This window comes from Rattus rattus, chromosome 3 (genome assembly GCF_011064425.1).
Source record: "Rattus rattus isolate New Zealand chromosome 3, Rrattus_CSIRO_v1, whole genome shotgun sequence".
NCBI classification, from domain to species: Eukaryota; Metazoa; Chordata; class Mammalia; order Rodentia; family Muridae; genus Rattus; species Rattus rattus.
Genome location: NC_046156.1, coordinates 143,015,340 through 143,038,386, shown reverse-complemented (window position 1 = coordinate 143,038,386; position 23,047 = coordinate 143,015,340). Strand labels below are relative to the sequence as shown.

Genomic DNA, 23,047 nt, shown 5'->3' with positions numbered 1-23,047 from the left:
GGCTGGATACTATCACTAGACACGACTGTTTGTATTAATAGGCATAGAAGTATATGCAGTCTTTCCATAAGCTGTTAGTTAGACATCCAGCATTCTTTGAAATTTTATGTGAGTTTATGTACTAAAACTCAAATGTATAAAACTAACTTCCTCCCTTTCGCTGGTGTACCTTGCATGCTGCTGGCAAAACTTTCTTACCAATTCAATGTTATCATTGTGTTGATTAAAATCTCTTTTGACTCCCAACTTCTTATAGATTTTAAGCCACTGGTCCTGCCATTTTTATCTGATTATCTAGAATGACATCCAGAAGTCAGTGAGTGATGATGAACATCCTATTTGAGAACAAATGTAGGTGTTAACCTAGGAGTCTTAGCTACCGTAAAATCTGTCACTCATTGAAAACACATTTGTGGTAAAATGTGGTAAAAGCAAAGGTAGCAGAAAAGAAAGAAATATTTAATTTCCATTTGATTAAAAATATTATACCTTTAAAGAAATGCACAATGGAATAAACATTTTAAAACAGATTTATTGAAAATCTCAAGGGAATTGATTTTATTTTCACCTATTTGTACACACACACACACACACACACACCACACACACACACACACACCACACACACACACACACACACACACACACACACACACCACACACACACACACACACAGACACACACCATACACACACACACACACAGACACACCATACACACACACACACACACACACACACCACACACACACACACACACACACACACACACACACACACACACATGAACCCAAGCAAGCCTGTCACAGCTTGGTAACTTGCTGGCACTCTCCCGACTAAGTGGATTTCAGGAATTGAACTCAGGTCTCAGCTTCTCAGCACGTGCCCTTACCCACTGAGCCATCTTGCTAGCCCAAAGGAATCCAAACAGTCAAACACAGTTTTCTAAACCTGAGGAAGAAGTGCTACTTGCTGCCATACTGAGGTTAGCCTGCCTGGGGTTGTGAAGGAGATTTGTGTAGTTAGAAATAGGCCCTAAGTAGATGTTTAAGTTCTGGGTCTTCTTGTTTTACTTGGACTATGGAGCTAATGAGTCAGGGGAAGGAAAAGTAAGAGAAGAAAAGTCTGGTAGAGATCAGCACAGATGTGGAGCAGTGGGAAGTGAGGGGTGTGGGTGGCGACCCTTCAGGCTTTAAGCACTGTCACACCCCACAGTGATATTTCTCTGGTCTTTCTAGGTGCTCTGACAGTGACTTGGCAGCTGTGGGCGGTTTAGTGGCTTCAAACAGAGGAACACAGTGGCAGCCGTGGTGCTTCTTCCCCATGGCTTATTTGGTGGGACTTTGCTCTGTTTCTAGTGTGAAGTTCAGGGAAGGGTGGTGTTGAGTCTCTAGGACAGTGGTTCTCAACCTGTGAGTTACAACCTCTTGTGTGTGTGAGGTCAACCCTTCACAGTGGTTGCCTAAGCCACCAGATACACAGATATTTATATTATGATTCACAACAGTAGCAGGATCGTGGTTATAAAGTAGCAATGGTTGAGGAGCTGTGTTAAAGGGTCACACCATTAGCAAGATTGAGGAGGCCACTGTTCTAGGAGGTGCTCTTCCCTTGTCTGTATGCAGGACCTGCTTTTTAAGGTACTTTTCTGGGGACTTTTAATATACTCTGAGGAGTTAGAAGTTGGTGGCATGTGCACTGGCCACCTGGTGTAGCAGATCTACACGTACAGCCTTGGTTCACACTCACCTTTATATTAAGAAGTCCTTCCTGGTATGTTACTTCCCACTATAATAGATCATCTCTACCCACTGCCAGCCTCCCCAACCCCCACCCTCCACCCCTCACCACCACCACTTTAACAGTGTCAGTCAACTATTTTCCTCAGAAAATTATGACCCTTGAGCCAAATTCAACACCCAGGCATGTCTCAAGTGTGTATAAAGTGAAGTTTGTTTGATTTCTTCAACATGTATGCATTTTTCAAAGGCTGGGTTGTGGCTCTTGCCACCAGAGTGTTATCCCATTCTCCTAGGGACCCTCACAGGGCCAAGCGATTGAGTTTGTAATCCTCGGAGCAACATTAAAATTGTTACAAATGTAATTGTGTAATTGAAGATATATGCCACTAAACGATTAATAATCCTTGAATCATTCATAACTCAAGGTGTAAGCAGGTAGTCAGTGAGATCAAATTGTTAATATTCCTCTGGATTCACTCTCACAAATAGAAAATTTGTATTTCTTTTGTATCAACATCTATACATACATCCCATATTCAAATTAAAAGTGACTAGAAAACACATTCGTAGTCACAGATTTCTGAAGAATAGCTGAACAACAACTGTAAGAATAAGAAAATACTTTTATAACATCCTGTGTGGAATTTTACGTCAGAAAAAAAGAAGGAAGACAAACCGGATCTGTTTAAAATTATTCTATAACAAGAACTCATGTTCACATTGGTGACTGTGATGAAAGCCTTGGTCCTTTCGACCTGAATAGCCACTCACTCACTTTGAGTGAGACACTCTGCACTAGGCTTTTTTTGCAGATGGTCAGTTCTGGGAGTGAGGTGAGTGTGCTCTCCTTGGGTGTGCTTCAAGAGTCCAGCTTCTGACAGTACCGTGCACATCCCTGCTACCCTCGGCCCTGTGCTTTTGAGAGTCATGGTGGTATCCTGTCTCCTCTGCCTTTCCTCGGGTTCTTCTGTGAGAAGGAAAGGGAGGAGGAGGAAACAAAAGAGTATAACTTACAAATGTCTTTTGGAGCAAACTTCCACTTTTGGTCTTGAATTAATTCAGCACAGTGTGAGTGTACAGCAGATTGGTTTTGTGAAGTTTCCTATTTAAGTCCTTGTTAAACTTACTCTCGGATTTTTATGAATTTTATGAGTATAAATATTTCTTTTCATATTTAGGAGTCTCCAAAAACTGTGGAATCCTTTGCCTCCATGCTGAGACACTCTCCACTGACACAGATGGGGCCTGCCAAGGACAAACTGGTCATTGGGCGGATCTTTCACATCGTGGAGGATGATCTCTACATAGATTTTGGTGGCAAGTTTCACTGTGTATGTAAAAGACCAGACGTGGATGGCGAGTAAGTAGAATCGTTTCCAAGTGACTTTAAAGTGATCATAGGATAGGGAAGTGACTGTGTAAGTTGCTTGATCTCTAGTCATTAGGTCCAAAGTTCCAACTGTGGGCACCCACACAAAGCCAGGTGTGGCTCCATGCTCTTGTAATCCCGTGCAGGAAGGCAGGGACGGTTGGCCCTAGGGCTCACTGGCAGGCAGCATAGCCTGCTAGGGAGCTTGAGGCTAATAAAAGACGGTCTCAAAAAGAATACAAGGTAGACAGTGGTGGCACACACCTCTAATCCCAGCCCTTGTGATCTCTGAGTTTGAGGTCAGCGTGATAAACAGAGAGAGTTCAGGGCAGCCAGAGCTACAAAGAAACCCTGTCTTGAGAAACCAAAAAAAAAAAAAAAAAAAAAGAATGTTGGTTTTGGTCTCCATACACAGTACACATGTGAATGCATATCTCTCCCAGGCACGTGCCTGCGTGTGCATGCATAGTATTCATAAAGATTGACTTACCTCCAAGGGTTTTTGTTCCTTGATAATTTCATATATACATATGATACATTTTGATTCCTCTTACCTCCCTCCTATCCCTAGTAAGATGCCTTCCCTCCAATCAGACCCCTTTCCAGGTTGATGGATTTTGGTTTGGTTGTGTGACTCATTTAGTTTAACCAGGCCCATCTATCTTTGTGGCCAATGGACTTCACTACTTTGAGGGCCCAGTGCGGACAGATGAAATCTTAGGGAGGAACAGGTGTGAACATACGTCCCCTGAAGCTGTCCCTCGGATATCCGAGACTCCTGTGGGCAGAAGCAGAAGCAGAAGCAGGCCATTTTTACTAATAGATGGTATATCGGTAATGTTAAGACGAAGTACATTCATTCCATTCAAAGAAGGCCTCTTGTCGTCTTCTGTCATCTTACTGCCAGGGAGGCGGCCTCGGTGCAGTGAGTGGTCTGCTCTTTCTCCAGGTTGACCTGCTGTGGCAAAGTGGACACGAACGCCATAGAAATCGCTTTGCTGAGGAACCTCTCAGGGGACCCTTCCCTATTCAGTCAAGTTTACTGTAACTTCCAAATACCTGGGTCCTTTTCCAGGCACTGTCTTCTTATGCTGCCCTCACTGTCCTGAAACTTATGGCAATCCTCCTGCTTCTGCCTCCTGAGTGCTCTCCGTGTGTACTGCCACATCTAGTACTTTATCTATAAGGATAGAATTTTGTTAATGTTTTGGTAATCTTTTTCTATAGGTAATTCTTTATGAATATTGGTTGATCTTATTTAGTTAAAGTTTTACATGTTTTGTTATATGTCATTTTCTTTAGCATGTTTCAAAATGCCTTCAAAGTGGTTTGAATAGAAAGTTTTAGATATGATTCTTGTTCTTTATTTGCTGAATTGCAAATTTTAAGTGTGGTATTTAAGATTAGATATTCCTCTTATGTGGACTATAGTATGTCTTGAATTTTCTTTATAGTGAGGCTTTAAATGGTTAAGTGTTGAATCTGTTGCAATATTTATTAAATCTTAGGATTTCATTTAGAACTGTCCACATAGCACATGAGCACACATTCTTAAGGAGTGACTGTGCACGGCCTACCTCCATCTGTTTTCCAAGGGGAGGAGCAGCGCAGACAGAATCTCTAGTTCTTGGAGCAGTTGCTGTTTTCACTCCCCCTCCCTCCTGCCCTTCTTCCTTTATTCCCTTGCGCTCTCTCTCCCTCCATCCCTCCCCTCTTTCTCTCCCTGCCTCCCTCCTTCACTCTCTCCTTCCTTCTTTCTATATTTAAGATTATTAAAGGTGTGCATGTCTTGATCCCGTAGCTGCCTGCAGTAGCTGTCTTTGAGCTCCTGCTTTCACAAACTATGTGTCCAGTATCCAGTTACTACCTACGGAAATACATACTTAACTTCCAGAGTACTTACAAAATGAATGGATTTATGAATGAAGATTGAGAACAGGGTGGTGCAAGGGTTGTTGTGTTCATTTGTGTATTCAAATATTCACAATACTTACTGGACCTCTTCAGTGAGCCAGGCACTATTGACAGGGCTGGGGAAAAACACCATTCTCTATCCTTGTAAAATAAAGACTCTTATCTAATGGGAGTGGTAGATAGTAAATAAGCATATAAACTAGATATAAATTAGCTTAACATAGCACTAACTCTACAAGTGGAAAGGGACATTGTGACAAAGTGCAACAGTCAGAGAAGACCTTTGCTCACAGCCTGTGCTGATGTAAAAGTGAGATGCCCTCAGAGGACCTTGTTGAAAATGATATGCAGATGCTGAAGCTTCAGTTCTGTGCCCAATTCTGTGGACTGAAGTATACATTTGTCAGTGTGCCCACGGAGTACTTCAGTTACTACTTAACCTGGAGAGCTCGGAGATTTCCTTCTGCTACCTACAATACATGACATGTTTTTAAAGACAGAACCTAGGTTAGGATGTTCTTTGTCTGGCTTATATTGTATCATGAGGCTTTCTACTGTCCACAGAGTACTTATTAAATCTCTTAATTTGCATGTGTAGAATTGTGTGGGTTCTTCCTGAAAGTCTTCAGATTAGTAATGGTCTACAAAGTATCTGTCACTTTGAAAGTACTGCAGGAAGGTGTAAGGCCAGTACAGTTACTGTTTCAGCCATCTTTCATTCCTATTTGTATGCAAAACATGTGGGTGGGAGCTTGCAAACAACCATGAACCAGACCTTTGTCACTGTCACTGGAGCAGGCAGTAATGAGGTCCAGCCTGACAGTGCCTCACCTCTGAAGAGCCTGGATGTTGAGATCCTGTAGCTTGCCTCAGAGTTGTGGATTTGACAGGTCTTTGCAGAAGAACTCTATGGGCAGACCATCAGACCTCTGGGGGGTGGGGGCAGATTCAGGGTGCCTGGCGCTCCTGTTAGGACACATTCGAGTCACTGCAAATAGGTCATACATATTTATTTAGTGTTCATCAGCTGCATCCTGACCCCTTCTTTTCTTTCAATATTTGAGAGAATCATGGGTTGTTTTTTTTTTGTTTGTTTGTTTTGTTTTTCTGTTGGTTGGTTTTAGTTTTAGTTTTAGTTTTTGTTTTGTTTCGTTTTTGTTTTTACCCTTATTTAGACATCCCCAAGCTGGGTATCACCTGTCCCCATGCTGGCATGTACTTGTTAGGCAAGCATTGTACCCGTAAGATGCCTCCCCAGCCTTCATTCAGATGTTTGTGCACATTCTAATTTAGGATAATTTAAGAATGGGAAGATACAGTTAAAGATAACAGAAATCTAGTTAAATGTAAATTTACATATATGTTTAGTTTATCCTTATTTTAGTAAACATATTCAATGGTATTTGGAGTCGGTTTGGTTACCTCAGTATTTCCATGAGCCTAGCAGCCTTTAATAAGCTCCAAAGTATTTATTTGGGCTCTCGTCTTGTTTCTTAAGACAGGGTCTCAACTGTAGCCCACGTTGGCCATGATTTAGACAAAGCCATGATCTTTCTGTGCTCCTTCTGCCTCAGCCTCCCAAATTCTGGGGTGACAGATGTATGCCACCAAACCTGTTTTTGTTTTAATTTTTATGTATAGATTATATTTTAAATGAATAGTTTTCAATCTTGGCACCAAAAAGTTCTCAACTTTTGCAGAAGGTTTTCCAGGGTTATATGGGAATAGGGAAGCTAAGAAAGGAGTGTCTGGCACTCAGCAGGTCTGAGCTGTCCTCCGGAGGATACCTGCTGAGCACACAGAGCCTTGCCAGTCCCGTAATCCTTTGCCTGTTTGGTTATGTGGCTGGTTTATTAAGTAGCTCAGGTTGACCTTGAACTCACAGCCATCTTTTATGCCTTAGCCTTGAAGTGCTGAGATTATAGGCATGAGTCACTATGCCCAGTCATGAAAGCTAATTTTAATGTTTTTGCAAGACTCCAGAGTTTGATTTTTCTAAAGAACAGGTTAAGCAAGAATATTTGAAGGTTGAAAATCAAAGCCAGGAGTGACAGTACCTACCCATAATTCAGCACTTGGAGCACTGAGGCAGAAGATGAAGGTCAGTGTGGTGTACATAGTAAGTGTCAGACCAACCTGGGGTACAGAGGAAGACCTTCTCTGAAAGGTCTCTGTCTGTCTGTCTGTCTCTGTCTGTCTCTGTCTTCTCTCTCTCTCTCTCTCTCTCTCTCTCTCTCTCTCTCTCTCTCTCACACACACACACACACACACACACACACACACACAGAGATGAATACAAAATTATAAAATTTGGAAGGTACTGCTTTGCAGGTATCTTTCCATGTGGTGGACCTGACAGGGCAATGACAGGCATAAGTCTTACAGTGTAGGCATGGCTGTTAGAAGAAGGTGGGCAGAGCTCCATTGTGGATGCTTACTCAAAGCAGGCAGTGCTTCGTGTTGGTGTATTGCTTTTGCTTCTCATTCATACAACACATCTGTCTGTTTCATCTGAGTCTCCTTTTGCTTTTTCCTGAGCAGAGGGCTTCCTCTCTGATTTAGACAAAGCACTATTTGCAGTATGTACTTTTTTTTAAAGATATTTTTCTTCTCTTATATGCATGTACTGTGCACACAAATTAACAGATTTGTCCCAGCGTGACTAGCTCACAAGAAACAAAATGTAGACAATATCTCTTAGTTAGGGTTTCTACTCCTGAACAAACATCATGATGAAGAAGCAAGTTGGAGAGGAAAGGGTTTATTCAGCTTACACTTCCACGTTGCTGTTCATCACCAAAGGAAGTCAGGACTGGAACTCAAGTAGGTCAGGAAGCAGGAGCTGATGCAGAGGCCATGGAGGGATGTTACTTACTAGCTTGCTTCTCTTGGCTTACTCTGTTATAGAACCCAAGACCACCAGCCCAGGGGTAGCACTACCCACAATGGGCTAGGCCCTCCCACCTTGACCACTAGTTGAGAAAATGCCTTACAACTGGATCTTATGGAGGCATTTCCACAACTGAGGCTCCTTTTTCTGTAATAACTCCAGCTTGTGTAAAGTTGACACACAAAACCAGCCAGTACAATACCATTGCTATTTCCAAATGAATGAAATGTACATGATGTGCTACAGTTATACAATTAGTAATTGGCAAAGTAGATTTGGCCTAGGGCTCAAGACAGTTTTCCACCTGACTTTGCTGCTTTCTAGATCATGAAACATAAGATCACTTATATGTCATCAAACTTCCAGGGACACTGAAAGCAGCTTGCTAGTAAGAAAGGGAGATGGAGATGTGCTAAAGAATGCAGGGCAGTTTGTTTTAGTATGCTGGCCATGCTGGCATGGCCGCTGTGGTCTTGAGTGGGTATGAGAATCACCAGTGTGATGCTGTGAGGAGGTTGAGCTGTTGGTAAGGGTTTACATCATGAGAGTGCCTCCCTCATGAGTGCCATTAGGGCTTTGGACAAAGAGGCCCCTGAGAGCTTCTCTGATCCTTCTACTGGTTGAGGACACAGCAATACAGGACTTGGCCTTCATCAGACACTGACTCAGCTGTAACCTTCCTGGATCCCTTCACTTTCAGAACCGTGAGAAATGTGTTGCTGTTGTTTACAGGCTTCCATTTTTCTGAGCCTTTGATGTAGCATCCTGAACTGACTAAGACAGTGGTATTCCACATTTTGAGAGTGTTATCACTAGTAAGGTAATGAATGTATACCCAGGCCTTTTAGGGTGAATCGAGATTGTAATTTTAGTGAAGTCAGTAATAACAGGAATTGGATATGTTTGACAGTGATTGGTAGAGTCAGTATGCCTCATGCTATTGAGAAAGGAAGTTTATTTGGTAGGGAACAGAGAAGTCTGTTGATACACATGTAATACTTAATTTTTAATTTTTTAGTGCTTTTTATAGAATGTAACGTCTTTGATCTTCATTGGACTTAACACTTAATCTTTATATTTTTTACCTCCCAACATCGTACTTGCAAATATAAATTTATATATTTTATCATCACACAGATGTAATATAGAATTACTGCCCAATAACCACATAACTCCCAGTTCTGTAGGTTTGTTTCAACTCTCTTTTTCTGCTATGATGTCCATTTCTGCTCTCTCAAGTCTACACTTTCCTACTTCAGTGTGCTGAAGCCTGAGATGTGCTTAAAGTAAGAACAGCTCCTGAGGGAGGACCCAGCAGCCTCTTCTGAGTGCATGCACGTCAGCCCATGAGCGTCAGCATGTGTTATGACAGCTTCTCAGCTGCTCCAGCCTTGTTCTCATTGGCTCTGGGAGCACTCGATGGACCAGAGAAGTAACTTCCTGATGAATGAAGTATAGCTGCTGGGGGTCTGCCTCTGTTCACTGACGCCCTTGATAGGGGCTGTCACATGTGAGCGCTGTCTGTCGAACCAGGCAAGGTGCTGAGTGAGTGTTTGGGATATGAGCATTTGTCACGGTAGAAACTTTACATTGTTAGTAGGACTAGGGAGAATAAGTGGGACAGTTAGGTTCTAGATAGTATTTGAAGGAATTCTTACTGTGAACTTGTAAGTAGATGATGAAATCCTTTAAAAGATCAGGCCTAAAGAGTAGCTTTATGATACTGATTAGTTTGGTTGCTTTGGAATATGCCTGTTAAACATTTATTTTTAAACAAACATGGCATAGTATAATTTTTCACTGAGTCCAGCAAACTTTAAGCATGTAGCTATTAGAGCAGTGGTTCTTCACCTATGAGTCACAACCCTCCGCTCCCCACCCCTGTTGGGGGTCAGTTGACCTTTACACAGGGGTCACCTTAAGACCATTCGAAAACAGTTACATTATTCATAACAGTATTCATAACAGCAAAATTACAGTTATGAAGTAGCAATGATAATAATTTTATGGTTGGAGGTCACCACAACATGAGGAGCTGATATATGGATTAAAGATAATGTTGCATCCTGAGAGTTGATACAGTGCAGGGTACAGAGAATAAACCAATACAAATAACACTGTGTTCGTTCTTTGAACTGCATTCTTCAGGAATGGAGACTAGGGGTCAGTGTCTCCATTGTCTCAGGCAGGCTGTTGCAGAATTGCTGCTGAAATGAGGGAGGAAGGTTGAAGGAGAGCAAGAGGCTCCATCCCCAGTGAAGAGCCCATGTCTCCTAGACGTGAAGCCTAGGTGCTATAGTGAGCCTGGGTTAAAGATGTGATATGAGAGGTGGCGGGTGGGCAGGCTACAGCTCTTCAGGAGGATATATGCTGCTCCAAGCGTGGCTTTATTTTGAAGGTGATAGTCAGGGAAATATTTTAACAGGTAACGTGGCTCACATTTGTGTTTCAGTGAGATCATTCTGGAAGAGTTGTGTTTCCTAATCTGAGGAAACTACGAGAATGATGGCATTGTGAATGAAGCCTGAGGGTGGGATGCAGGAAGGCCTCAGCAAGTGGAGAAGAGGCTGGTCTTGTTGACTGACTGTTTATATAGGAGGCAGGGTGGGTTTTGAACAGCACTCCATTTCAGATGTGACTTAGGAGGTAGGTAGTGGGTGGTGGTGGGGAGGTAGGTAGTGGGTGGTGGTGGGGAGGTAGGTAGTGGTGGGTGGGTGGGGAGGTAGGTAGTGGGTGGTGGTAGGGAGGTAGGTAGTGGTGGGATGATGGTGTGGAGGTAGAGAGGAAGGGTGTTATTTTTGACACTTTTGCCTGTTTGCTTACATTTAAGGTCAGTTTGATTCCCTCATTCGACTTATGTTCAGGTACCAGGCAAGGAACACTTTTGTCTTTACAAATCCCAGAGCACCTATGGTTATCAATGCTTATTGCTTTGTCAGATTCTCCAGAGCTTTCCCTTTCGTTGTTATATTCTCATTTTCCAGAAATCGTGAGCATTTCTGTAAAACCCTCCAGCTCAGCTGTATAAGTACAAAGTCCTTTTATTTATTAGTGTGTAAATGAGGGTTATGTCTCTTAATGCATTAGCTCTGCTCTGGCACCTCCATCACAACACATGATTGACAGCTCTGAAAATCAAAGAGTTTCAAAACAAGCATGATTGGCAGCTCTAAGGTAACTTGCACGTGCCCTGAATGTTATTTGTACTTTTGTTTGACACTGGGGTGGAATAAACAAGCTAATTTCCCAGTCTTTGTTTCTATTTTGGGTTATGAAATATATAGGGTCAATAGAGAGTGAAATATATAGTGAATGTTTCAAAGTCTCAAGTTTTCAGCGTTTATTATTGGCAAAGAGAAAATAAAAATTTGAACTGAGTCTCTATTTCAGAAGAGATAGAACACACCTTAAAGCATGTTTGTTTTTGTTTAGATTGGTGATTTAGACTCATGCTATGAGCTGGTTCTTCTTTAATACATCTCTGATAGTTTAAAAGTAACAGGGTGCACTATAGTTAACTTCTAATGAGAGACAAGTTACATGGGTTCTGTACTGGCTGGTTTTGTGTGTCAACTTGACACAAGCTGGAGTTATCATAGAAAAGGAGCCTCAGTTGAGGAAATGCCTTCGTGAGACTCCGCTATAAGATATTTTCTCAACTAGTGATCAGGGGTGTAAGGGCCCAACCCATTGTGGGTGGTGCCATCCCTGGGCTGGTAGTCTTGGGTTCTATAAGACCTCAAGCTGAGCCAGCCAGGGGAAACAAGCCAGTAAGAAACATCCCTCCATGGCCTCTGCATCAGCTCCTGCTTCCTGACCTGCTTGAATTCCTGTCCTGACTTCCTTTGGTGATGAACAGCAATGTGGAAGTCAGCTGAATAAACCCTTTCCTCCCCAACTTGCTTCTTGGTCATGATGTTTGTGCAGGAATAGAAACCCTGACTAAGACAGGTTCTGTGTTCACATGTGGTCAGACTGTAACTTATGATCTTGCTGAGGTGTGGAAGTCCGTGGTGTAGACTGTGCACAGTATCAGGAGGTTCAGGTTTTTCTGAGTTGGGAAGCATGCCATAGGAACTGCTTTTGGGCTCGGCTCTGCAGGCTTGGGCGTTACAGATTCTGGTTCTGTTGCAGCAGCAGAACTGATTGCTTTCTAGTTGTGTCTGTAGCTCTGTCAGGGCAGAGATGGTCAGACAAAGTGTTTTGTGAGTTTTTATGCCATCTCAGGATTTCAAAGACCAAAAGTGCATCTGCCCATGGCTTGGTATGGCTGCCTCTCAAAGAATGCGGTGTTCCCAGAAAAGTTTCAACATTGAAATGTCCGAGCAACAGAGAAGAACCAAGGCTTCACTCCTGCACTTGATTCAAGAGTGGGATTTCCAAACAAGAACATCTGAGTTCTAATTAATCTATTGCGACTTGGTAACTTGTTGAGATGTGGAGACTAATATTTCAGCACGTATTGTATAATTTGTGATCCTTTTAACATAAACAATATTCACATTTGTTGAACATTCCCTCTATGCAAAACACTAAAAAATTGAGCGCATTATTTTCTTAGATTTTTTTTATTACTCTAGAATAATACTGTTAGGAACCTTGTTGAAAGCAGTGAAGCAATGTGGTCTGGCCTTCAGTCAGTAGCTGTCTCCAAGACTTTGGCAGCTAGCAAGTGAGCACACCTGAGGCGGCCACAGCTCCTTCATGTTGTTCAGATTTGCCTGTAGTACTAGTGTGTGTGGTGTGAGCGTGTGTGTGTGTGTGTGTGTGTGTGTGTGTGTGTGTAATTTGATTTTTCCTCAGCAGACTTCTTGCATACCTTCACTGCAGTATGCTGAGTACAACCTAAAAGCTGTATTTATTTTAGGGGAAAATATCTATAAAATATAGCAATAATGCAGAGAAATGCATTAGCAAATGCCCACCTGAATGAGGTGTTTAAAGAAGGAGTTAAGATGATTTTATAAGCAGAAAAGAAAGTATTTTCTAGGAGCAACCTAAAGATGGGGGATTCACTTCTGGGCACGTGGTGTGCAGTCTGCTGAGATGTGAGAGTGCACATAGTATGATTGTTGGTTTCTATTTGTGTGTAATAAGTTATCCCAACACTTGGGATTTACTAGTCTCATGTATTGGTTTGGTCCAGGAATCAATGAGTCCCCTAGCTGGATGAGTTTGATCTCTTAGAAAGTCCATTTGAGGTATTCACCAGGCCAGGAGCCATCTTAAGGGTTGGCTGGGAGTAGAGATTGCCAGTTGTATATGGGCTGGTGACCAAACAATGAACACAATCTTTGGAGAACATTCCAGATCCAGAGTGTAGTGTTACCATGCTGCTTGTTGGCAGGAGGTCTCATTTCCTCCCACATGGACCTCTGCATCTAAACTGAATGAGTGATCTAAGAAAGTGAGCCAGGGAGGTCATGGTAAAGGTGCATGGAATGTGCTTTCCCTTCCCCCCACTCTGTAAGAGTGAGTCATTAGGCCTGCTTCATGGGCTGTGGGACTGTGGACTGGCCTGCCTCCTATGTGGACGGCTGCAAGGTTTATGAACCTCTGAGGGTTGTGAACAAAGTTCAACTTTTGTACTTAAAAAGTAACTGCTTTTAAAATTTCTGTGACCATGTTTATCTTTTTGGGGCCAGTGGGCTTTAGGAACCCACCTGTCTCGTCCTTCCCTCCCACGGGTGCTAAGCTCAAGTTACAAGGGCAAGCTGCCATGCCCGGTTTGAGCTCTAGTCCAGAGTTTAAGCACGTGTTTGTGAGCTATCATCCCCCCACATCGAGAAACAAGTCTTTATAGAACAAGTAAACTATGCAGTAGGAAAAGATTTAAGAAAATGAAAACATTTTCTACCTTTTTCCCCCATTGTATTTGAAGACAAGGTCTCCCTGTGTCGCCCTGGCTGTCCTGGAACTCACTTCATAGACCAGGCTGGCCTTGAATTCAGAGATCTGCTTTTCTCTGTGTTCCAAGTGATAGGATTAAAGGTATATGCCACCATCGCCCAGCATCCTTTGCCATATTTTCAATGTTGAGGTAATCACTAATATTAGTAGGTTACTATTAGTCACTCTTTGGCCCTAGGTTTTAAATATGTTTATAAAATATGTATAATTTTTCTAGTGGTATGATTTTAGGCATGCAGATCTTTGTCCCCTTACATACACGGAGTACTGATGTTATTTGGGGATAGTTTGGAAATATACATAGGGTGTGTCAGGTCCTGTGGCCTCTGTCTCTTTCTCTCTGTGTGAGCTCTTTTCCCTTTACCCCCTCCCAAGATGGCAAAAGCTCTTTTTTTCAGGCTGCTGGTACTTAGTTTCTTAATATTTATTTCTTCCTATACAAAAGACCCTGGCCAATCTCACACTAGTTTTGGCTTGGGTGATACAGCCTGAAAGCTCAGAATCACTCTCCTCACTGCGACCCTTCCCCAAACTCTTCAGTCCACTATGTGTACAAGAGAAGAAAGTTCTTTACTCTCGGGCGTGCTGGGTATCAGACTCAGACTCTTGCACATGCTAGCAGACACTGTTTACCACTGAGCTTCCCCCCCCTGCCTTTCCCTCTTGGTTATTGCTTAAATTGTCTCTCTTCTCTGACTCCACTAGCACTACTGGGCAGATGACCAGAGACCACTGCTAATAGGTTCATGACATAACAGTGAGGGCAAACCTTGCTGGGGAATGAGCAGAAATTTAGAGACCAGACACTTTTGAAAACAGGACAGAATAGAAAAATAGTTTAGAGGAGGAATATGGTGAAATGGGAAGCATTGTATCAAGAAAAGACACTGGAGAAATTTAAGGGAGTGGATAGGGAGTCCAGAGTTCTGTGGGAATCATATGAAACCCCAGATATTTGATTATTTTTGTTGGAAAACAGTAATGCTTCATATAACACAAGAATTTGAAGGCGGTATGGCTTTTCTGCTAAAAAGATAAAGAGAGCGGGGAATAAGTTCTATGGAGGTGTGGTGAGGTGTGGTGAGGTGTGGGGAAGTGGGAGCCTCTGCGGGCCCATGCTGAGGCATCCCTTCCCCTGAGGGACCAGCTACAGGACAGTATAGTATAGAATAGAGTGTTTTCAGGGCATGGGGAGGGGAGTTAAGAGGGTAGTAGGGGCAGAGAAAGGCAGGGGAGGAGGAAGAAGGAGGAAGAGGAGGAAGAGGAGGGGTAGAAGAGGAGAAGTAGAAGAGTAGAGGCCTGCCATGAGCCCGTGGAGAGAAGAGGGAAAGGGAATGGGGAGAGGGGCAAGAGAGAGCAAGAGAATGAGGAGGGGGCAAGCAGCCCCTTTTATAGTGTCAGGCACACCTGGCTGTTGTCAGGTAACTGGGGGTGGTGGTGGTGGAGCTTAGACAGAATGCTAACAAGTAGCAAATAGGAATAAAATTTAACAGTGAAAACGGTAACAAAAATACTAGAAATGAATGGGAAAAAATTTTAAATTACTTTATTACGTGTGTGTGTGTGTGTGTGTGTGTGTGTGTGTGTGCGCGCGCGCGCGTGTGTGTATGTGTGTGCTAGTATCCATTTTGAGACCAGAGGACAACTTTTAGGAGGTAACCTTCTTCTACTGTGAGTTCTGGGGACAAAATCTACCCACAGAGCCACTGCTCCATCACATGGGGAAAGAGCTAGAAGAGCTCTAGATAAAGCTGGGAAGGAAAAATCTGTAGTAAATACAGCTGGCACCTCACTTTCTCCCACCACAGTGCTGGCTGTGGGTTTTAAACTCAGCAATGCAGTTGCTGTGCCTGGGCGAGATGCCTGAACCTGGATGTGTCAGGACTTCAGGGCAGTTTCTCCTCCTAGGATGTGGCACAGACACAAGTCCCTAGATGCTGCTGCCTTTTCATTCTAATTACTCACTCTAGGATGTGCTGTATAAAATTGTATGAGGGGAAATATAGGAATTTTATATAAGTTAAAGAGTGGGTGGGTTCTTGGGAGCTGGTCAGACCGTTAGGGCGTTGAGTGGACAACAGTCATTGGAGGCATGTCCTTCTTTGAAAGGGATTCGTGGAGGCTGCTCTCTTTTTCCTTTTGTTTCCTGGTTTTTGTCACTGTGCCTTCCTTTATGACTCAGAAGCAGTGAGCCAAGCCACCTTGAATGGAAGCGTCTGTGAGCCATATAAATGTTTTCTTTTTAAGTTGTATTTTGGGTATCTGTGACCGTGATGGAAAGTGTACTCACAGGTAGGGTTAGGCATATGCAAGGGACATGAACAGGGCAATTTGGATTGCAGGTACATGAGTTTCCTGTGGACATGACAGGGAGAGGGTATGTCCTTCACTCCCATGTTCTTCCTGATGTTGTCCTTTCCCATCTCCATTGCCTTCTTCCAAAACAGGATGGGTTTGCAAGTCAGGGCTAAGTCCATGGGGATGCTGCAGCAGAACCCAAAACCCAACAACAGCAGTGAAGCCTTGTTCCTTTTGATGCTCCCTACTTTAGAAAACAGTACATTGTAGTGACGAGGAAACACTTGATAGTGACACTTAAGGTTTTATAGCTGTTTACTTAGACCTTTTCCTTTTGTCTTGGTGAGATGAATCATTCAGGTTCAGTGTAGCCCAATACTTGAAAATATGCCTCATTCTTAGTGTGTTCTAATTTTTAGGGGTGGGGGAGGGAATCCATACTATAGTTAGTTTTCTTTTAAAGTTTTGATTCAGAGGTTTATTTTTAGACTTAAAATAGAATACTTTGTCTTCTCTTTTAAAATGCAAATTGAATATTAAACATGTATAATTAGATCCTTAATTTGTACTGATTGGGCATATTATAGTGTTCATGTGGATTTTATGATATTGCTTCAGTTATTTTGAATTTATTAAGTAAACAAATTTTTTCTTAAGATATTTTTCTTGAAAGTAGTTTTATTATAGTAAATGTTCTTATGAAAATGATGGTATTAACTATAATGATATAAAATGGATTAACTATGCATTTTTCAATATGAAATATATGATTTAAGATGAACTTGTTTCTAACACACACACATATATATATATTTATACTTATATATGTTGAAACTCAGCATTTTTACTAGTGTTGGTTTGGCCTCAAAATTTCTATTATGTTATTCAAAGATCTTAATATAAGCAGGAACTGGTGGAGGAAAACAGTTGAAGATACAGGCATAGTAAGGACTTTCTGACTAGCTTTCCCGTAGTCCAGTAAATAACAGCAAGAACTGAGAACAGTATTACATGAAGTAGAAGAGCTTCTGTGCCACAGAGAAACATGGGAGTTAAGGTACAATCTACAAGATAGGGGACATGTTTATCAGCTACGCATTTGACAGGGGAAGAATATCCAAACACAAAGAACTCAAAAATGCAACATGCACACACACATGCATGCACGCACAATCAAATATTGCCACCAAGAAATGGCTAAGTTAACTGAACAGACAGTTCTCAAAAGAAAAAGTACTAATGTCCAATCAATATCTGAAAAGTGTTCAGTGTCCTTAACTATCAGACAAATGGAAATCAAACCTATGTTAAGATACTTTCTTATCCAGGCATTGGTGCCTCGCTTTTAATCCTGGTGGTTGACAGACAGATGCAGGCAGGTCTCTGGGTTGTTCAACATGTCCACTCTGCTTTGGCCATTATATACTAGAAAGATAGTATGTCAATTATTTTGAAAATTATTAGCAAATGTTAAGTACTTCTCAAAGGAAATATTTTTCAGAAATGAAACAGCTTTTCCTAATAGCAACTGCAGATGTTTTAGTCTGCCTGTCGTCCTGAATATAGCTTCTTTAGGTACTTTAATTCTGGATTAGCTTGTTTTAGTAATACTTGGAGAAAAGGAGAGAGATGCATGGAAAGTGGAGGGTGAGGAACATAATGGGGGAAATCAAATTTTTCTTTGTCCTGTTTATTTCCGTGAGGCTTCACCCTGAAGTTTGAAGACAAGACATGCTTTAAGTTAAGCTCTTTTTACCTCTTTACTGTTAGTGTGACAGGAGCTTTCTATGTCACTGATGACAGTGGTCACGATGGTGGTAATGATAGTCTTGATAACTGATGACAATAGCTGCTTCTTGACTTTTAGGACTATTATGGAATTCCCTTTCCACAACAATGTTAACTGTTAAAAAAGTAAGTATATGTTGTATCTTATATGGAAAAATGTTAGTCTCACATGGTATCTTGTGGAGTATAAATTTAACAGGAGCATTCATTACTCATTTTAAGGGACTGTGGTGTTAGGGACTCAGCCCAGACCCTCTCATGCTAAATGTATATTTTGTTGGTGAGTTTTATCTTTTGTCACAATATCTACTATTTTTTGATAGGTGGGTGTTGGACCGTGAAAGGCACCCTGTTCCCGATTGAGGAGGTTTGAAACCCTGGTGACCCTGAAAGGGACAGTAGCCATTTTTCCTGATTCCCAGGAAACCAGGCCAGTCACTAGCCCACAACCCTCCATAGATTTGTGACCATCAGTCAAGCCCCTTCACAGAGAGGGGACCTGTGTTTACATAGGCTCAAGACAGATCTCTGTTATAATGAGGTACCCAAAGGCCTGGAGGCTTAGCCAATAACCTTTCTTCCCAGACACTCCTCCCTGCAAAAGGTGTTTAATCTCAGGCTCACCCTGAGAAGTGGGGTTACGGTTTTACTCATCCACCTTCTGCCATGACAATAAATGCCTTGAAACCATGGACTGTCCCTTTTCATCCTGACCGCCATGGGGAGCCACAGAGAAAGCCTTCACCTACGGAGCCACTGTCTCATCTCCCGAAGAAGGCCTCCACCACCAAGCCTGCAGCCTAACTCATCAAGCCAAGGACTCTAAGCAAGACAGCCGGAGCTTCCCCCTTTCCCCTCTGCCTGCGCTAGATCCAGCCTATGGGCCCTCACTCCATTCTCAGCTATTCTGCAACATCCCAGCAGCACCTGGATGCCCAAGAGCCTGAGAACCAGATGGCCTGGCCTCCTTGCAGGCCTGAGGACCCCTGAGCCAGTTCTGACTGTGTCCTGTGCCACAGACCCGAGTTTCCCCACCCCTGGAGCAGTGTCCCTCAGCTTCCCACAGCACAACACCCGCCCGGCAGCAGCTTACACATGTTGGTCAAACTTCCCACACCCAGGAGTGGTGTAACCTGAGGATAGTACTATGTCCAATTTTCTGAGGAACTGCTAGACTGATTTCCAGAGTGCTTGTACCAGCTTGCAATCCTACCAACAATGGAGGACTGTCCCTCTTTATCCTCGCCAGCATCTGTTGTCACTTGAGTTTTTGATCTTAGCCATTCTGACTGCTGTGTGGTGGAATCTCAGGGTTGTTATGATTTGCATTTTCCTGATGACTAAGGACGATGAGCATTTCTTTAGGTGCTTCTCGACCATTCAAGATTCCTCAGCTGAGAATTCTTTGTTTAGCCCTGTAGCCCATTTTTTAAAAGGGTTATTTGATTGTCTGGAGTCTAACTTCTTGAATTCTTTCTATATATTGGATATTAGCCCTCTATCTGATGCAGGATTGGTAAAGATCTTTTCCCAATCTGTTGGTTGCTATTTTGTCCTAATGACAGTGTCCTTTGCCTTACAGAAACTTTGTAATTTTATGAGGTCTCATCTGCTGATTCTTGATCTTAGAGCAGAAGCCATTGATGTTTTGTTCAGGAAATTTTCCCCTGTGCCTGTGTGTTCTAGGCTCTTCCCCACTTTCTCTTCTTTTTGTTTCAGTGTATCTGGTTTTATATGGCGGTCCTTGATCCACTTGGACTTGAGCTTTGTGCAAGGTGATAGGAATGGATCGATCTGCATTCTTCTACATGTTGACTTCCAAGTAGAACCAGCACTGTTTGTTGAAAATGCTATCTTTTTTCCACTGAATGGTTTTAGCTCCTTTGTCAAAGATCAAGTGACCATAGATGTGTGGGTTCATTTCTGGATCTTCAATTCTATTCCATTGATCTACCTGCCTATCTCTGTACCAATATCATACAGTTTTTATGATGAATGCTCTGTAATACAGCTGGAGGTTAGGGATTCCCCAAGAAGTTCTTTTATTGTTGAGAATAGTTCTGGATATCCTGGGTTTTTTATTATTCCAAATGAATTTGCCAATTGCTCTTTCTAACTCTGAACTGAATTGAGTTGGAATTTTGATGGGGATTGCGTGGAATCTGTAGATTGCTTTTGGCAAAATGGCCATTTTTACTATATTAATCCTGCCAATCTATGAGCGTGAGAGATCTTTCCATCTTCTGAGGTCTTTAATTTCTTTCTTCAGAGACTTGAAGTTCTTGTCATACAGATCTTTCACTTGCTTAGAGTCACACCGAGATATTTTATATTATTTGTGACTTCTGTGAAGGGTGTTATTTCCTTAATTTCTTTCTCAGCCTGTTTGTCCTTTGAGTAGAGGAAGGCTACTGATTTGAGTTAATTTTATACTCCGACACTTTGCTGAAGTTGTTTATCAGGTTAAGTAGTTCTCTGGTGGACCTTTTGGGGTCACCGAATTATACTATCATATCATCTGTAAATAGTTTGACTTCTTCCTTTCCAGTTTCTATCCCTTTGAACTCCTTTTGTTTATAATTGCTCTGTCTAGGACTTCTAGTACTATATTGAATAGGTAGGGAGAGTGGGCAGCCTTGTCTAGTCCCTGATTTTAGTGGGATTGCTTCAAGTCTCCATTTAGTTTGATATTGGCTACTGGTTTGCTGTATATGGCTTTTACTATGTTTAGGTATGGCTCGTGAATTCCTGATCTTTCCAGGACTTTTATCATGAAGGGGTGTTGAATTTTGTCAAATCCTTTCTCAGCATCTAATGAGATGATCATGTGTTTTTTCTATGAGTTTGTTTATATAATGGATTAATTAGGTGGATTTCTGTATATTGAATCATCCCTGAATTCCTGGGATGAAGCCTACTTGATTATGATGGATGATAGTTTTGATGTGTTCTTGGATTTGATTTGCGAGAATTTTACTGAGTAGTTTTGTGTTGATATTCATAAGGGAAATTGGTCTGAAGTTCTCTTTCTTTGTTGGGTCTTTGTGCAGTTAGGTGTAAGTATAATTGTGGCTTCATAGAACGAATTGTATAACATTCCTTATGTTTCTATTTTGTGGAATAGTTGGAGAGTATTGGTATGAGGTCTTCTATGAAGGTCTGATGGAATTCAGCACTAAATCCTGGGTGTTTTTGTTTTGTTTTGTTTTGTTGTTTTGGTTTTTTTTGTTTTTTCTTTTTTTGGTTGGGAGACTTTTAATGACTGCTCCTATTTCTTTAGGAGTTATGGGACTGTTTAGATGGTTAATCTGATCCTGATCTAACTTTTTACCTGATATCTATATAGAAAATTGTCCATTTCATCCAGATTTTCCGTTTTTGTTGAGTATAGGCTTTTGAAGTAGGATCTGATTTTTTTTTTAACATATCCTCAGATTGTGTTGTTGTGTCTCCCTTTTCATTTCTGATTTTCTTAATTTGGAAACTGTCTCTGTGCCCTTTGGTTAGTCTAGCTAAAGGTTTTTCTATCTTGTTGATTTTTCTCAAAGAATCAGCTCCTGGCTTTGTTGATTCTTTCTATAGTTGTTGTTTCTAGTTGGTTGATTTCAGCTCTGAATTTAATTATTTCCTGCCTTCTTCTCCTCTGGGGTATATTTGCTTCTTTTTGTTCTAGAGCTTCTAGGTGTGTTGTCAAACTGCTAGTGTATGCTCTTTCCAATTTCTTTTTGGAGTCTCTCAGAACTATGAGTTTTTCTCTTAGCACTGCTTTCATTGTGTCCCATAAACTTGGGTATGTTGTGCCTTCATTTTCATTAAATTCTAAAAAGTCTTTAATTTCTTTATTTCTTCCTTGACCAAGTTATCACTGAGTAGAGCATATTCAATTTCCATGTGTATGTGGGCTTTCTGTTGTTTTTGTTGTTATTGAAGACCAGCCTTAGTCCTGGTGATCTGATAGGATGCATGGGATTATTTCAATTTTCTTGTAGTACTTGAGGCTTGTTTTGCATCTGATTATATGGTCAGTTTTGGGGAAGATATCGAGAGGTTCTGAGCAGGTATATTCTCTTGTTTTAGAGTAAAATGTTCTGTTACATCCATTTGATTAATAACTTCTGTGAGTCTCATTATTTAGTTTCTATTCCCCAGATCTATCCATTGGTGAGAGCTGGGTGTTAAAGTCTCCTGCTATCAAGGCTGGGCAAGGCAACCAAGTAGGAGGAGAAGGGTCCCAAAAGTATGCAAATAGTCAGAGATAGCCCCCACTCCCACACCGAGCTGTAAGATCATAACGAATATTCTGGAGACCGAGCACAGGCCCATGCAGGCTCGGTGCTTGCAGCTTCGGCCTGTGAGCCTTATGAGCCCTGCTTGGTTGACTCTGTGGGCTGTGCTCTCCTGACGTCCTCCACCTGTCGGCCCTTCCTCCACCTCTTCCTTAGGTTATCTGAGCTCCAGGGGAGGGACCTGATGGACACCTCCAATTTGGGATCTCTTTGTACTTCTTAAAAATTATATTCAATGAATTTGTTCCTAAGGCATGATTATTCATTAATTTTATTTTCTGGAAAAATTAAAGTGTCACAATTATTAGGAAAACACATATATTTATTAATTCTGTTTTATTTTGTGGAGGGAGAATGTATAAAATTAAGGTGGTGATCCAAATTCTTTAGCCTTCAAATATGTAATTACAATTTCCTCTTCTTTTTATATGTTTAAAATAAATTATGTTGGATTTTATAGAAAAGATAGATAAATGCAGTAATTTTCTAAGGCAACATTATCCACATTTCTGGGGCTATGATATTAAGAAATGGAGAAGGTATTCAGACTCTGCCAATCTGATATATTCTATTTTTGGTGGAACTTACACTGAAACTTATATTGGAGCTTATACTAACCTTCACCTTGAGCCCTCCATCTGTCTGGGTATCGGGATCCTGTCTCTCTAGTTCTTTAAAACTTTAAACTGCTTGTTAGAAGAAACAAGCATATCTTGAACTGTCACTTTTAAAAAGAATCTAATGGCCTTTTGGGCAGATTCATCTTTTACAAGTACTGAATGTATCTTTAACTAGTCACATTACAGTGGAATCATCTCTCCTTCTGTGCATATAGCTATATTTTTTGGGT

General features: G+C 41.6%; 1 protein-coding gene across 1 annotated transcript in view; it reads left to right on the top strand.

Annotated features, from left to right (window-relative positions):
• Mrps28 (mitochondrial ribosomal protein S28) overlaps positions 1–23,047 on the top strand; it is a 103,996-nt gene that overhangs the window by 18,504 nt on the left and 62,445 nt on the right. Inside the window, exon 2 of the mRNA XM_032898639.1 lies at positions 2,921–3,102. Within this exon, the coding sequence (XP_032754530.1) occupies positions 2,921–3,102 (182 nt within the window). The remainder of the gene's footprint in view (positions 1–2,920; positions 3,103–23,047) is intronic.